Below are 16089 nucleotides of genomic sequence, written 5' to 3'. Positions count from 1 at the left end.
TGTACTTAACAACATGCACGCCGTTTACATGTCATTAAAAACACTCTTTTGCACTGCTTTAAGAAGATCGGTTGATTAAAACTGGATACAAGTGGTGGCAGGCTATACAATTGACTCTAAGTCACTCCCTGTAATTCAATCATGTTTAAATTCAAGGCGAAGAATGTCAGTGCTGGGTACAAGTAAAACGCACTTCTGTAAATGCATCTTACTCATGTGGTTCTAAAAATCTGTCTCATGGGGCCATTCTGAGGATTTAGTTGAATGTTCAACTTTAAAGAATACTAGACCAAGTGGGACCCGTTGGGCCCCATCCCCCAATGCGAGGGGGGGGGGGGCGCGCGCGACGTCGGCGCTCAGCCCGGAGACAGGCGCCCCCCGGAGCCTATCACTCCCCACAAGGAAAATTATGGAATTTAAGGAGGCAATCAATCGTTCCCACGTTGGGAGGGGGTGGGGGGGCAGGTGTGGGGGGGGGGGGTTGGGGGGGGGGGGGGGGGGGGGGGTGGGGTTGTGTGGGGGCGGGGGGGACACGCGAATGGACATCTGGGCCAGGCCTAGGAGCAAACCAACAGGGAGATTTCCCCCCCCACCACCCCCCCCTCCCCCCAACCGCTCGGCCCTCCCCACTCTCTGCCAACGTGGGGGGACTAAAATGCAACCAGTACTTGAGGAGCAGCCCCTTCAGATAGTCATACAAGGGCAACAACCTCACACACTCCATATACACATAGAACACGGTCTCTACCTCGCCGCAGAAAATACAGCAGGCCGGCAAGCCCATGAACCAGCCCTGTGCAACAGTCTCCACCTCTTTCTCATTCTCCCCCTCGCTCTCTCCCTCTATGGCAACTTTGGCTAGGCCCTCTCATAGATGAACTGAGGCCCAAGCCAATTTCAATTTTAGAGGCTTCCAAACCAAGATCAAGCAGAGGACCCTCAATTTTAGAGGCCCCCAGATCAAGATCCCTTTGAAGCAGGCATGAGGCCCATGCCAAATGGCACTCGTTGCCCCCCCCCCCCCCCCCCCCCCTCTGATAGGGCCTGCCTTTGGCAACCTCTCCTTCTGCTGCGGTAACCGTTGGCAACGTCCCATTGTGATGTCATTGTCACACTCGGCAGCTTGAGAGCCCATTGTGATTGGTGCACTGTGAGTGGCATTGTGACATCATCACTGCAAGCTGCTGGAAAAAGGTTGTGTGTGATAACCGTTTTTTGTCTTTTTTTATAACTTGAATCATCATAACTTGTAAATATAAGATGAAATCTTAAGTAAACCTGAGTATGGCGCAAACGAGAAAAATGTGAGTTAGAATATGTAAAAAGTTAAGCGCTAGCGCGTAGCCTTTTGAGGAAGATACAAAACATACACACAGACACACAAAATGAGACTTTGATAGGTATATAGATGTACGTACTTTTTCCACACAAAGTGTGGTGGGTGTATTTAACAAGTTGCCAGAGGAGGTAGTTGTGGCTGGGACCATCGCAACATTTAAGAAACAGTTAGACAGGTACATGGATAGTGTAAGAAGGAACTGCAGATGCTGGTCTAAACCGAAGACACAAAAAGGTGGAGTAACTCAGCGGGACAGGCAGCATCTCTGGAGAGAAAGAAAGGATAACGTTTCAGGTCGAGACCCTTCTTCAGAAGAAGGATCTCGACCTGAAAGTGAAACGTGAGGTGCTGTTCCTCCAATTTGCCTGTGGCCGCACTCCGAGAGTGGAGGAGGCCCAGGACAGAAAGGTCAGTATGGGGAATAGACACAACAAGCTGGAGTAACTCAGTGGGTCAGACAGCATCTCTTGAGAAAAGTTTCAGGTCAAGACCCTTCTTCAGAAGAAGTGTCTCGACCAAAAACGTCACCCATTCCTTCTCGCCAGAGATGCTGCCTGTCCCGCTGAGCTACTCCAGCTTTTTGTGTCTATGTTAGGTACATGGATAGGACATGTTTGGAGGGATACAGGCCAAATGCAGGCAGGTGGGATTAGTGTAGATGCGACATGTTGGCCGGTGTGGGCATGTTGGGCCAATGGACCTGTTTTCACACTGTATCACTCTGCAGCATTTGTTATAATAATAATAATAAATTTTATTTATGGGCGCCTTTCAAGTCTCAAGGACACCTTACAAAAATTTAGCAGGTAGAGGAAAAACATGTAAGGGGATGACTATGATTGTTATGACTTTAGGATGCTCCAAGGGACTTCAGAGACAATGAAGTGCATTCAAAGTCAGCCTCAATAACAATCAGCACGGGAGCACCTCAAGGCTGCGTGCTCAGCCCCCTGCTGTACTCACTCTATACTCATAACTGCGTAGCGGTCATAGTGCGAACTCTATCATCAAGTTCGCTGACGACACCACTGTTGTGGGACGTATCACTGATGGGGACGAGTCAGAGTATAGAAGAGAGATCGTGCGACTGACCATATGGTGCCAGCACAATAACCTGGTCCTCAACACCAGCAAAACCAAGGATCTGATTGTGGACTTTGGAAGGGGTAGGATGGGGACCCACAGTCCCGTTTATATCAACGGGTCGATGGTGGAAAGGATCAAGAACTTCAAATTCCTTGGCGTTCATATCTCTGAAGATCTTTCCTGGTCCAAGAACAATCATAAAAAAAGCACATCAGCGCCTCTACTTCCTGAGAAGGTTATGGAGAGTCGGTATGTCAAGGAGGGGGGGAAGAGGGGAGGGGGGGAGGAAGAGGGGAGGGGGGGAAGAGGGAAGAATGTCCTTGACATAATCCCCTCTTCCTCCCCCATCTCTTCTTCCTCCCCCCTCCTCTTCCTCCCCCCCGCCCCTCCTCCTCCTCCTCCTCCCCCCCCTCCCCTCTTCCTGCCATCACCTTCCTGCCATCCTACAAGGCAAAATCGGGAGGCAGCTCAAATGTCAGCGAAGCATCACTCCCTGACGAGCTCAATGCATGTGGGGGGGGTGTGGTTAGTGTGTGTGTGTGGGGGGGGATGGTGCGTGTGTGTGTGATGCTGCAGGCCGCCCCCCCCCCCCCCCCAACTGCGCGTTGAGGAGACGGGACCCAATGGGTCACCCTGGCTCCAGTAAAACTTAAAACATTGATGTGTCAGAAACCAAGCACTCTGCAGCTACTGAAGTGAGATTGAAGGTCAGGATGCAAAAATGTCCGCTTGTTGCAGAATACAAGCTCAAACCACTTCCATGTTCATTACAAGATAATTCCAGTTATCTGGCTTGCTGCAAGCTAACATTTTACCATCTTTCTAACTTGACTTCTTCACACCACAAATCCTGAAGACACAAATGATAGCTTGCAACAGCAGAGCTACATAACCTCAGAAGGTTGAGGTCAGATCATGAGGTAATAATAGGGCTGCTGTTTCTGAACAAATTGTTCAGATGTCATGTAGGCAATTAAGTTCTTCCCGAGGTTTCTGTAACCGAATAGATACAAACATTTTTTTTTGAAAATCCTTTTTGCTGCAAGTTACTTTAACAGTAGCCTAGGTTAGATTACTTTGAGTAAATCACAGAGTGCTGAAGTAAACTCAGCGGGTCAAACAGCATTTGCGTACAGATGTTTCGAGTCGGAACCCGTCTTCAGTGAACCACTGAGTTACTCCAGCACTTTGTTACTCCAGCACTCATCTTGCAGAGAAACCCTCAGCGTTTACTCAAGATTCCAGCATTTGCAGTTCATTGTGTCTCTTACATTATTTTGAATTAACTTTCAAAATCAACTCTGCATCATGTCAATGCCACTCTATATTTTACTTGTAAGTGGAAAGACAGAGGTATTCCATTACTGAATTTGTAACCCTTTGGGCGAGGTGAAATGGTGTTAAGTTGCCTGTTGCACCTTCAATCCTCACTGTGCCAGAGACCCAGGTTAAATCCTGACCTCGGTGCGGAGTTTGCACATTCTCCCTGTGCCCGCACGGATTTCCTCCGGGTGCTCCAGTTTCTTACCATGTCCCAAAGGCGTGCGGGTTTGCAGGTTATTTGGCCTCATTAAATTGGCCCAAGTGTGTAGGGAGTGGGGAAAGTGGGATAACATTGAACAATACCATACAGCCAGACAAGTAAAAAGAACGCAATCTATATTACTAAAAGTCTGATCTTGACCGCTTTTGGCCCGCTGTAGTGTGATTTCCGAGAGAACGCCGCCACCTACGGCCGTCATTTTGGGCCACCTCGCTCAGAGCCCCCGTCCGCCTTCCGGGACCGGAGGATTTTTTCCATCGATGAAAAATCAGAGAGATATTAATGTTTAAAAAGAAATTGCCATTCTCTCTGCTGCCCCTGCTGGTGGGAGGGGGGAGGGACTATAAAACCCAGAAGTGGTGTACCTCACACAGTCTCTGCAAGATGGAGGAAGCCAGAGGGTCACACGGGACACATGTATACTCAACTGTGAGTGCCCTTAATGTGGTTCTAAAATGCTTGCAAAAGGTGTCTTTTTTGGTTCTAAAATGGTTGCAAAAAGTGTCTATTGGTTCTAAAATACTTGCAAAAAGTGTCTATTGGTTCTAAAATGCTTGCAAAAAGTGTCTATTGGTTCTAAAATGCTGGCAAAAAGTGTCTATTGGTTCTAAAATGCTTGCAAAAAGTGTCTATTGGTTCTAAAATGCTTGCAAAAAGTGTCTATTGGTTCTAAAATGGTTGCAAAAAGTGTCTCTATTGGTTCTAAAATGGTTGCAAAAAGTGTCTATTGGTTCTAAAATGCTTGCAAAAATTATCTATTGGTTCTAAAATGCTTGCAAAAAGTGTCTATTGGTTTTAAAGTGCTTGCAAAAAAGTGCCTCTATTGGTTCTAAAATGCTTGCAAAAAGTGTCTATTGGTTCTAAAATGCTTGCAAAAAGTGTCTATTGGTTCTAAAATGCTGGCAAAAAGTGTCTATTGGTTCTAAAATGCTTGCAAAAAGTGTCTATTGGTTCAAAAATGCTTGCAAAAAGTGTCTCTATCGGTTCTAAAATGCTTTCAAAAAGTGTCTCTATTGATTCTAAAATGCTTTCAAAAAGTGTCTCTATTGGTTCTAAAATGGTTGCAAAAAGTGCATATTGGTTCTAAAAGGGTTGCAAAAAGTGTCTATTGGTTCTAAAATGCTTGCAAAAAGTGTGTCTATTGGTTCTAAAATTGTTGCAGAAAGTGTCCATTGGTTCTACAATGGTTGCAAAAAGTGTCTATTGGTTCTAAAATGCTTGCAAAAAGTGTCTCTATTGGTTCTAAAAGGGTTGCAAAAAGTGTCTATTGGTTCTAAAATGCTTGCAAAAAGTGTGTCTATTGGTTCTAAAATTGTTGCAGAAAGTGTCCATTGGTTCTAAAATGGTTGCAGAAAGTGTCTATTGATTCTAAAATGCTTGCAAAAAGTGTCTCTATTGGTACTAAAATGCTTGCAAAAAGTGTCCCTATTGGTATAAAATGGTTGCAAAAAGTGCCTCTATTGGTTCTACAATGGTTGCAAAAAGTGTCTCTATTGGTTCTAAAAAGGTTGCAAAAAGTGTCTCCTTTGGTTCTAAAATGCTTGCAAAAAGTGTATCTATTGGTTCTAAAAGAGTTGCAAAAGTGTGTCTATTGGTTCAAAAATGCTTGCAAAAAGTGCCTATTGGCTCTAAAATGCTTGCAAAAAGTGTGTCTATTGGTTCTGAAATGCTTGCAAAAAGTGTCTATTGGTTGTGAAATGCTTGCAAAAAGTGTCCATCGGTTCGGAAATGCTTGCAAAAAGTGTGTCTATTGGTTCTAAAATGCTTGCAAAAAGGGTGAAATTGGCTTGGAGTGCTGTGAGGTCGGACTTTCAGCCTGCACTCTGCTCGGAGTGCTGTTAGGTTGGACTTGCTGCCTGTACTCCGCTTGGAGTGCTGTGAGGTTGGACTTGCGGCCTGCAATCCATAATGACTTTTGAGGTAAATTCTCAGATTTTCTTTGTTAAAATTTGACCGCTTAATCTCTCTATATTAAAATTATCTTTTTTTTATATCAAAAGCAAAGTGTTATCAAGAGGCAGTGAGCAGCAGAACACAGCAAGAGACACAACAAAAATAACTTAATAAATCTCATCTTTAACATTTAAATTGTTGTTATATTTTAAGTCATTCACATTTTAAACTTTAATAAATCCTTTTTCCACTTGCCATGCCTGCGTGCTCTTCATCACAATAGTAACCTAATAGGCAGGAATGGTTGTACTGTTGGAGAGCCACTAAGAGTGCATGGGGGGGGGGGGGTAGGTTGAGGGGAGATAGACTGAATGTGTGTGGGGGAGGGAATGGCATGGAGCAGAGTGGGGGGTGAAGGGAGGAGGGTTGACTGAGTGAAATGCCACCACCAGCCGTGAGTGACTGGGCTGCCAGCCCACCAGCCATGAGTAAGTGAAATACCAGCCCACCAGCTGTAAGTTACTGAACTGCCAGCCCACCAGCCATGACTCGCTGAACTGCAAGTCCGAAAATCCATTCAGTCCACAATGTCCATACTAGCCCTCTGGAAACCAGTCCCTTCAGCGCACAACAGCCAGAGTGACTGAGCTGCCGGGCCAGAATGACTGAGCTGCCCGTCCAGAGTGACTGAGCTGCCAGCCCAAGAATCCATTCGGCCCACAATGTCCATACTAGCCCTCTGGAAACCAGTCCCTTTGACCCACAACACACATACTAGCGCTCCAGAAAGCCCCCCCCAGCAATATTGGAATTGGTGCAGAGGTGGAATATTGCATTGGGGGACCAGCCCTCCCGCGTGAAGCTGGGACCCAACGGGTCCCACTTAGTCTAGTACACAATAAATTTAACATAAACATCCACCACAGTGGAATCAACATTCCTCACTGTGACGGAAGGCTATGAAGTTCAGTCATCTTCCTCCTTTGTTCACCCGTGGTCGGGGCCTTTGAACAGGGCCTTTGACGACGGTCCCCTGTTCAAGCCCTCTCGTCGGGATGATCGAAACTCCGGAGTCGGGATGGATCGGAACTCTCCGCGGCATGGAGCTCTTGAGTCGGCCGCTTCTTACCAGAGACCACAGCTTCACGGTGTTAAAGTCCACAGGAACACTTCAGTCATCTTCCTCCTTTGTTCACCCGCAGTCAGAGCACTTCCACAGCGATCCACGGCAAAGGATCGCCCGCTCTGCGATGGTAAATATGTGCTGCGCCCGCGGCTTGAAACTCCGGGCTGGTCTCCAGGAAAGGCCGCACCAATTCAAGTTACTAGGCCGCGGGGGGGGGGGGGGGCCGGCGATGTGACACGGAGAAAAATCACATCTCCATTGAGGTAAGTGACTGAAAACGGTGTCCCCCTATTCCCCCCCACCCCCCACATAAAACATAAAACTGAGAAACATTAAAACATACATTTGAGACAAACTAAAAATAACAAAAAAAGTTGATATAACACACAGGCTGCTGGCGAGGCTGCCATTTCGGCGCCACCCAGTGGTTGATAAAGGGCCTCAAAGTTAATGAGCCATTAGGAGGCAGTGACACGGTCAGGTTTAATCTACAATTGGAGAGGGGAAAGAGTAGATCGGAGGTGCCAGTGTTGCAGTTGAATAAAGGGGACTATGAGGCCATGTGGGAGGAGCTGGCCAAAGTTGACTGGAAAGATACCCTAGCAGGGATGACAGTGGAACAAAAATGGCAGGTGTTTCTAGGAATAATACAGAAGGTGCAGGATCAGTTCATTCCTAGGAGGAAGAAAGATTCCAAGGGGAGAAAGGGACGACCATGGCTGACAAGGGACGTCAGGGACAGTATAAAAATTAAAGCGAAGAAGTACAACGTAGCAAAGATGAGCGGGAAGTAAGAGGATTGGGTAATGTTTAAAGAACAACAGAAGATAACCAAAAAGACAATACGGGGAGAAAAGATGAGGTACGAAGGTAAGCTAGCCAAGAATATAAAGCAGGATAGTAAAAGCTTCTTTAGATATGTGAAGAGGAAAAAATTAGTTAAGACCAAAGTTGGGCCCTTGAAGACCGAAAAAGGTGAATTTATTATGGGGAACAAGGAAATGGCAGATGAGTTGAACAGGTACTTTGGATCTGTCTTCACTAAGGAGGACACAAACAATCTTCCTGATATAGTAGTGGCCAGAGGATTTGGGGTGACAGAGGAACTGAAGAAAATCCACATTAGGCAGGAAATGGTATTGGATAGACTGATGGGACTGAAGGCTGATAAATCCCCAGGGCCTGATGGTCTGCATCCCAGGGTACTTAAGGAAGTGGCTCTGGAAATTCGTGGATGCATTGGTGATAATTTTCCAATGTCCTATAACTAGGAAAATGGACAAGGGAGAGCCAGTGGATGTAGTGTACCTGGACTTTCAGAAAGCATTTGATAAGGTCCCATATAGGAGTTTAGTGGACAAAATTAGGGCACATGATATTGGGGGTAGAGTGCTGACATGGATAGAGAAGTGGTTGGCAGACAGGAAACAAAGAGTAGGGATTGACGGGTCCCTTTCAGAATGGCAGGCAGTGACTAGTGGGGTACCGCAAGGCTCAGTGCTGGGACCGCAGCTATTTACAATATACATCAATGATTTGGATGAAGGCATTCAAAGTAACATTAGCAAATTTGCAGATGTTTGTATGTTTTTAACTGCAGTAAACTCTCATCAATTTCCCCCATCACGATCAGCATTGCCTGAAGTAAGTGTGTGTGTGTGTGAGGACACTTGCGTGATTGTTAATCTGACTGGAAGCCAAATCTGACTGGACACACGCTAATACACACGAAAACGGCACATACCTTGTACAGGGAGGAGCTGCAGATGCTGGTTTAAACCGAAGACAGACACAAAAGACTGGAGTAAATCAGCGGATCAGGCAGCATCTCTGGAGAAAAGGAATTGATGATATTTCGGGTCGACTGGTCTTCTTCAGACTGACAGTCAAGGGAAGGGGAAACGGGAGATATAGACATATCTTCCATTCATTTGTCCTTAGTACCGTCTATATCTCTTGTTCCTCTTTTCCCTGACTCAATCGGAAGAAGAGTCTGAAGAAGGGTCTGAAGAAATGTAATCTATTCCGCTCTATGATCTTTGCTTTCGTCCATCTGTCCGCGCATTAGCTCGCTCTTAGTGCCGGCACTTCTCTCCTCAGACTCCACCAAACAAACACACAAACACACACAGCATGTCCGGCAGATCGGTGCGGGCCGAAACCAGGAGCAGGGCAAAGGATGACATCACACGGGTCATGGCAGCTATCGATAAAGTACGGAAATGGTAAGAGGGAAATTTTAAAAATTGTCGGAGGGAAGGGGGGGGGAGGATGGATTGAGTGGGTGCAGGATTTTCTGGTGCCCCTTCCTAATGGCAATATTTTGTATGTTCAAAGTAAATAAGGAAGACTAGGCATGAATATCAAAATGATCACCTGCAGCTGAGAAAAAAAATGATGATTTGTGTGGTATTTAGTAAAATAATAGCAATATGAAGACACCATGACCAAAGCAAAGATACTAGAGCGGAGACGGAAGCCGGTTTACGGAAATGGCGCCAAAGATGACCAACTGCGGCTTTTTCGTCGAGTGGACTATCTTGCTCCACTATAGTATCTTTGCTTTAAAGACTAAAGTCTAGAATGCAGGAGTAACTCAGCGGGTCAGGCAGCATTGCTGGAGAACATGGATTTGGGTTGAGAACTTTCTTCAGGTTCCAGACTGAAGGAAGATGCTGACCCGAACTGTCACCTGGTCCATGTTCTCCGGAGATGCTGCCTGACCCACAGAGTTACTCCAGCACTTTGTGTTTTCTTTGTAAACCCGCATCTCACACCCATACCGGTCTGGAGTAAAATTGAGATGGGATAAAAGAAGCAAAACTTTCTAAAATCCCAATTTACAATCCTCCCAGAATAAACTCTAAGTAACAGTTTCACTTTAGCCACCTATGCTAACCAGAAGAAGCATATTTTCTAGCATTAGAGAGGGGAAAAATGCACGCATTAAAAGAAAATTTTACACCAAGCAATCAGAATTTCAAAATATATTTCCAGGAGGATACAAAGAGATTCCCCTCCCACTCACCCTACCCCAGTGGAGATACCTCGATATGTGCAGAGAGTTCCATTTTCTCTTTCTCTTTCCTCTCAAGTGATCGCTTCAGCTCCCCCATTTCAGACCGGGTGGCATCTTGGTTCAGCTGTGCCCTGAGCTCTACAACCTGTTTCTCTAGCAACTGCTTCTCAAGCTCTGCTCTCGCGGCCACTGCAGCACATTGAGGAAAAAGAAAAAATGAAGGAAAGTGATAAAACTGAAAAGAATATACAGACTTATGTAAGCAGAAATTTACTATTCGATGTGGAGACCTGGTGGGGGAAGCTCCGAAGTGGAGCTCTGAGGCAGAGAACAAGGGGGAGCTCCGGTGCGAAGATCATGGGGAGGAGCTCTGACGGAGAGACCATGGGGGAGCTCCGACGTGGAGACCGGGGGGGGGAGCTCCAGCACGGAGACCACGCGGGAGCATCCACGAGAACAGTTGCCTAGGTTGTGGAAACGGCCACATACAACAGCAGTAGTGCAGTGCTACCGAGAAACGCATCTCGGAAATAAAGCAGTGGGTATAAAGAATTTCTTATGTAAGTGCGAGTTTCCATAAATCCCCTTTAGCGTAAGTTGGTTAGTGCCTGCATATTGAAAATCTACTCGATACTATTCACCGTTGGTCCAGGTCTTTTTCCAAAGCAGATGCTTACATTTTCAGCTAAATTGGCTATGTCCTTTATGTTGACCAGAGAGGGTAATTTTCCATGCCGCTGGATAAATATCCCAAATGTCTAAGAATAGAACTAGTTTGGATGGACTAGTACGGGTGATTCTTGGTTGGCACGGATTTGTTAGCTTTAGCGATATTGCGAAGAAACTGGCCCTTCGGCCCACCGAGTTCGCGCTGACCAACGATCACCCTTCACATTAGTTCTCGTTCAGTTCAGTCTAGTTTATTGTCACGTGTGCCGAGGTATAGTGAAAAGCCTTTGTTGTGTACTAACCATCCTACACACCAGGGAAATTTACAGGAACCAATTATCCTACAGACCCGCACGCTTTTGGAGAGTGGGACGAAATCGGAGCACCCGGAGGAAAACCCACGCGGTCACAGGGAGAACGTACAAACTCCGTACAGACAGCACCCATAGTCAGGATCGAACTCGAGTCTCTGGCGCTGTGAGGCAGCAACTCTACCCCTGTGCCACCATAGATGGGCCGAAAGGCCTATTATTCCCCCTAACGGCCTGTTTCCAAGTTGTATCTCTGAACTAAACTAAAGCAAATCTGCTGGCTGTTTCCAACAGTGCCTTGTTTAATTTCAGATTCCCATCATTGGCAGTTTTTGGATTTACGAGTGTAATTTGGGGCATAGGCATCAGAATAATTGGCAAATATGACAAGGGTAAAATTCTACATTTTTACTTGACAACTTCTCTCTCACTCAGCACCTCACCTTTCCCACCCATGACAAAGGTCACATCCTTGACCTGGTCTGCTCCACAAATCAACCGGTACTCGACCTCCATCCATGCCTCTTCCCCCCTCTCTGATCATAAGCTTATACGGTTCACCATCCCTTCTCCGACACCTCGCCCCCGCTTCCTCCGAGAAATCACCTTCCGTAATCTAAAATCCATTGATCCCCACCATCTCTCTGACCTGCTCTCCACCACTCTCCCCCTGGACTCAACCCATATCTCACCTGATGATCTCACAAACCATCTCAACTCCACCTTGTCTACCTCCCTTAACACTATGGCCCCCCTCAAAACAAGAACCGTAACTTTCAACACATCTTCACCCTGGTACACACCTGCACTTCGTAAACTGAAACAGACTGGTCGCCGACTTGAACGACTCACAAAGAAATCATCTCTCACAGTCCACCTTGAAGCTTACAAACTCCACCTCACTGACTACAAAGATGCCCTCATTGCTGCAAAATCTGCCTACCTCTCCTCCATATTCACCGATCCCTGCCTAAACCACAGAACCCTCTTCTCCACAGTGGGCAACCTCCTCAAGCCTGGAGCCAACACTTTCCCTACCTCCACTCCGGATCTCTGCAACTCATTCCTCCACTTTTTCGCTGATAAAATCAGCACCATCTATCAATCTTTATCCCCTGTACCCGACTCCCCAGCATCTATTCCACCACCTACCAAGGCCCCTCCTTTCAACATCTCCACTGACCTCCTTACCCCTCCTCCACACTGCTTCCTCTCCCAGTTTGACCTGGTCACCCCTACTGAAATCTCCAAACTCATCAGCTCTTCCAAACCCACTACCTGCTCCCTCGACCCTCTCCCCACTCCCCTGCTGAAGTCCTGCCTCCCCGTTCTCTGCCCCTACCTCACTAATCTCTTCAACTCCTCATTGTCCCAAGGAATTGTCCCCTCCGCTTTCAAAACTGCTGCTGTCACACCAATCTTAAAGAAACCTGGTCTTGATCCCTCCTCTCTCATTAACTACCCCCCAATCTCAAACCTCCCCTTTCTTTCAAAAACCCTGGAGCGTATCGTTGCGTCGCAACTTCATTCCCACCTCCTTGCGTATAACCTACTTGAACCCCTCCAATCTGGCTTTCGCCCCCTCCATAGCACAGAAACTGCTCTCCTCAAAGTCCTCAACGACCTCCTCACCTCTGCTGACACTGGTTCCCTCAACATCCTCATCCTCCTCGACCTGAGCGCAGCCTTCGATACAGTGAACCATAACATCCTGCTCACCAGACTCAAAGACCTCGGCATTGAAGGCTCTGCACTCAGCTGGCTCCGTTCCTACCTTTCCAACAGATCCCACTTCATCTCTCTCCACAACCACACCTCTGCTACAGCCGCAGTCACTCAAGGCGTTCCCCAAGGCTCCGTACTCGGCCCCCTCCTCTTCATCATCTACATTCTCCCCCTTGGTCAGATACTCCGCCACTTTAACCTGGACTTCCACTGTTACGCCGATGACACCCAGATCTACCTCGGCACCAAATCCCCCCACAACCCCCGACTGGACTATTGCAACTCACTTCTCCTTGGCATCAGCTCCACCTACATCAACCGACTGCAACTGGTCCAGAACGCAGCCGCCCGACTCATCACCCACACAAAATCCTGGCATCACATCACTCCAGTCCTCAAACAACTTCACTGGCTTCCCATCTCCCACCGGATCACCTACAAAATCCTGGTCCTCATCTACAAAGCCCTCCACCATCTGGCCCCCCCATATCTCACTGACCTCCTATTCCCCTACCAACCCTCACGGTCCCTCAGATCCACATCAGCCGGTCTCCTCTCCATCCATAAGTCCAACCTCCGCAGTTTTGGGGACAGAGCCTTCTCCAGGGCAGCTCCCAGGCTCTGGAACTCCTTCCCCCAACTGATCCGCAATTCCGTGTCCCTCACCATCTTCCAGTCCCGCCTCAAGACCCATCTCTTCACCTCTGCCTATCCTTAGCCCCACGTCCCCCTCCCTTTTCATCTGTGCATTAATTGCCTCATATTGTATTTTGAATTGAATTCTGTCTTTACTTTGTGTACTAGTCATGTCTCTACTATTTATTTCATTCCCCTTACATGTTTTTCCTCTACCTGCTAAATGTTTGTAAGGTGTCCTTGAGACTCTTGAAAGGCGCCCATAAATAAAATTTATTATTATTATTATTATTACATTTTAATTTACTTTAAAAATAAAACACACATCATCTTCCCACAATGACTCCCCGGGGATCAAATGGCTGCACTATTTGTTGAGAAGTTGATAGATGGCGTTTAGAAACAAGGAACTGCGGATGCTGGTTTACACAAAAAGACACAAAGTGCTGGAGTTTGGCAGCATCTCTAGAGAACATGGATAGATGATGTTTCGTGCCGGGACCCTTCCTCAGTCTGGCGTAGCTACAGGAGATGTCTACTTGCAGAAAGGGTAGCATCAGCTTTTCACTAAGAGTAAAGAGAAATCAAATTTTTGCTAAAGTGGTGAAATCAAACAGAGATAGAGATCTTGGCTAAAACAGGTTTGACAATTAAAAGACGTTACATGCATAATTCTGCTGCCTCTTCAAATACAGAGGATGCACTCCATTGTCAGAGCTGCCACTATTCAATTAAGATGTTAAACAGATGTCTGAAGTCTGAAGAAGGGTCCCGACCCGAAACATCACCAATTCATGTTCTCCAGGGATGCTGCCTGACTCACTGAGTTACTCCAGCACTTTGTAACTTTTTTTGTTAAACAGGTGGCAGGGTGGTGGAGCTGTTGTCTTACAGCGCCAACGACCTAGGTTCGATCCTGACTACAGGTGCTGTCTGTATGGACTTTGTGCGTTCTCCCCGTGACCTACGTGGGTTTTCTCCAGTTTCCTCCCACATTCCAAAGACATACAGGTTTTGTAGGTTAAATGGCTTGGTATAATTGTAAAAAATGACCCCAGTGCGTGCAGAGTAGTGTTAGAGTGCGATGATCGCTGGTCGGCGCGGACTCGGTGGGCCAAAGGGCCTGTTCTCGCACCGAACATCACAACTAAACTATCTTATCCGTGTACCTGTCCAAATGTTTTTTAAACGCTGCTATGAACTTAATTGGTCGAATGGCTTCCTTCCACATCGCTGGGCAATGTGCTTTTTTTGTGAGATGCTGAGTTTTCTAATTTATCACTGTCAAAGCTTTCAAAGTTCTTCATTAGCTGTGAAAAGTCAGACATGAAGGCAAGTGCTTTGCATCTCAAGAGAATTCAGAACTCAGGGAGAATTAAATTACAACTCTGGAGAGGGCAGCAAGGAGTAGTTTGACTTAAGTCAATTAGTGGTGGAAGAAACTAAAACAAGATATCCGCTAATAAGTCTCTGGGCAAGACATAGACAAAGGACTGAAATTTGCTCAGTCATAGAGCTAAATAGCACGGAAACAGGCTAATTTCCACAGCCATGAAAGCAGACCAATGGTTCAATTTCTTCAGAAGGCATGGGAAATTCAACATGTCACCTATAACTCTTACCAATTTCTATAGTTTAGTTTAGTTTAGAGATACAGTATTGAAAAAGGCCCTTCCACCCACCGAGTCCAGGCCGACCAGCAATTACCTGTACACTACAGATGCGTCATTTTATAATTATCGTATCTATGTGCATCACAGCTTGATATGGCAACTACTCTGTCTAATATCACATGAAGTGGCTGAGATGTAAACATACCTTGGCCTATCACATAGCCCGGCCTCATCCACATCCACTCAATCCAGGCCTTTCACTATATTGTACGTTTCACTGAGGTCCCCCGCTCATCCTTCTAAACTCCAGCGAGTACAAGCCCAGTGACGTCAAACTCTTCATTACAAGATGCTCTTTACCTATATTGAGCAGAACGTGACCAGACCTAACAGCAGGCGTGGACAGAAGACTGAGGACCTGCCCAGAAGGTCCAGTTGGCCCACCGCGGATGGAGGCCCCGCACCACAGACCGGAACCCGCCCTGAAGACCCAGCTCATCCGCCCAGAATGGAAGGAGTCGGTGGGTGGGCCGGTAAGCAGACCGGCTGCGGGAGGGAGTGCACGGCCTCGACGGTGGTGTGGGCCGCTCGAGGCCCTGCAGCAGCCTGGGGCTTGGCTGGACCGGGCGCCGCTCCAAGATGCAGAGCACGTGGACCGCACGCGGCCTACCATGATGGAGCAGCAGCGGAGGACACCACGACTGTGCTTGGACAGGCCCACCATCCAACGTCGCCAGGACAACAGGCCTTCATATCCAAGATCCCTGCACTTACAACAACTGGGTCTTGAAAATGGCACCAAAATGGTGACTCTGTATACTGTTTCAGTGCACTACTCCTATACACTTGTACCGTATCAGATATGCTTATCTAAGATTTATCTAAGTGCTTATGTACACTGATGTTTGTACTGAAAAGGGCCTATCCCACTTACGCAATTTTTTACGGCAACTTGCCGGCACCCGTCATAGTCGCAGCAGGTCGCTGAAAACATGTTGAAAATCCAGCGGCGACCAGAAAAAGGTACGACTCTTTGGGCGACTACTCACGACCATACAGGCGTCATGTCGACACGTGACGTCTGTATGGTCGTGAGTAGTCGCCCAAAGAGTCGTAACTTTTTCTGGTC

General features: G+C 47.0%; 1 protein-coding gene across 5 annotated transcripts in view; it reads right to left on the bottom strand.

Moving 5' to 3' along the window:
* cep128 (centrosomal protein 128) overlaps positions 1–16089 on the bottom strand; it is a 401773-nt gene that overhangs the window by 299695 nt on the left and 85989 nt on the right. For all 5 annotated transcript variants that reach the window (XM_033027567.1, XM_033027570.1, XM_033027569.1 and 2 more), the window contains exon 12: positions 10035–10195. In XM_033027567.1, the coding sequence (XP_032883458.1) occupies positions 10035–10195 (161 nt within the window). The remainder of the gene's footprint in view (positions 1–10034; positions 10196–16089) is intronic.

The sequence above is a fragment of the Amblyraja radiata genome, chromosome 9 (genome assembly GCF_010909765.2).
Source record: "Amblyraja radiata isolate CabotCenter1 chromosome 9, sAmbRad1.1.pri, whole genome shotgun sequence".
Classification (NCBI taxonomy): Eukaryota; Metazoa; Chordata; class Chondrichthyes; order Rajiformes; family Rajidae; genus Amblyraja; species Amblyraja radiata.
Note: the sequence above shows the minus strand (reverse complement) of the source record. Positions and strands in the feature narration are given on the sequence as shown.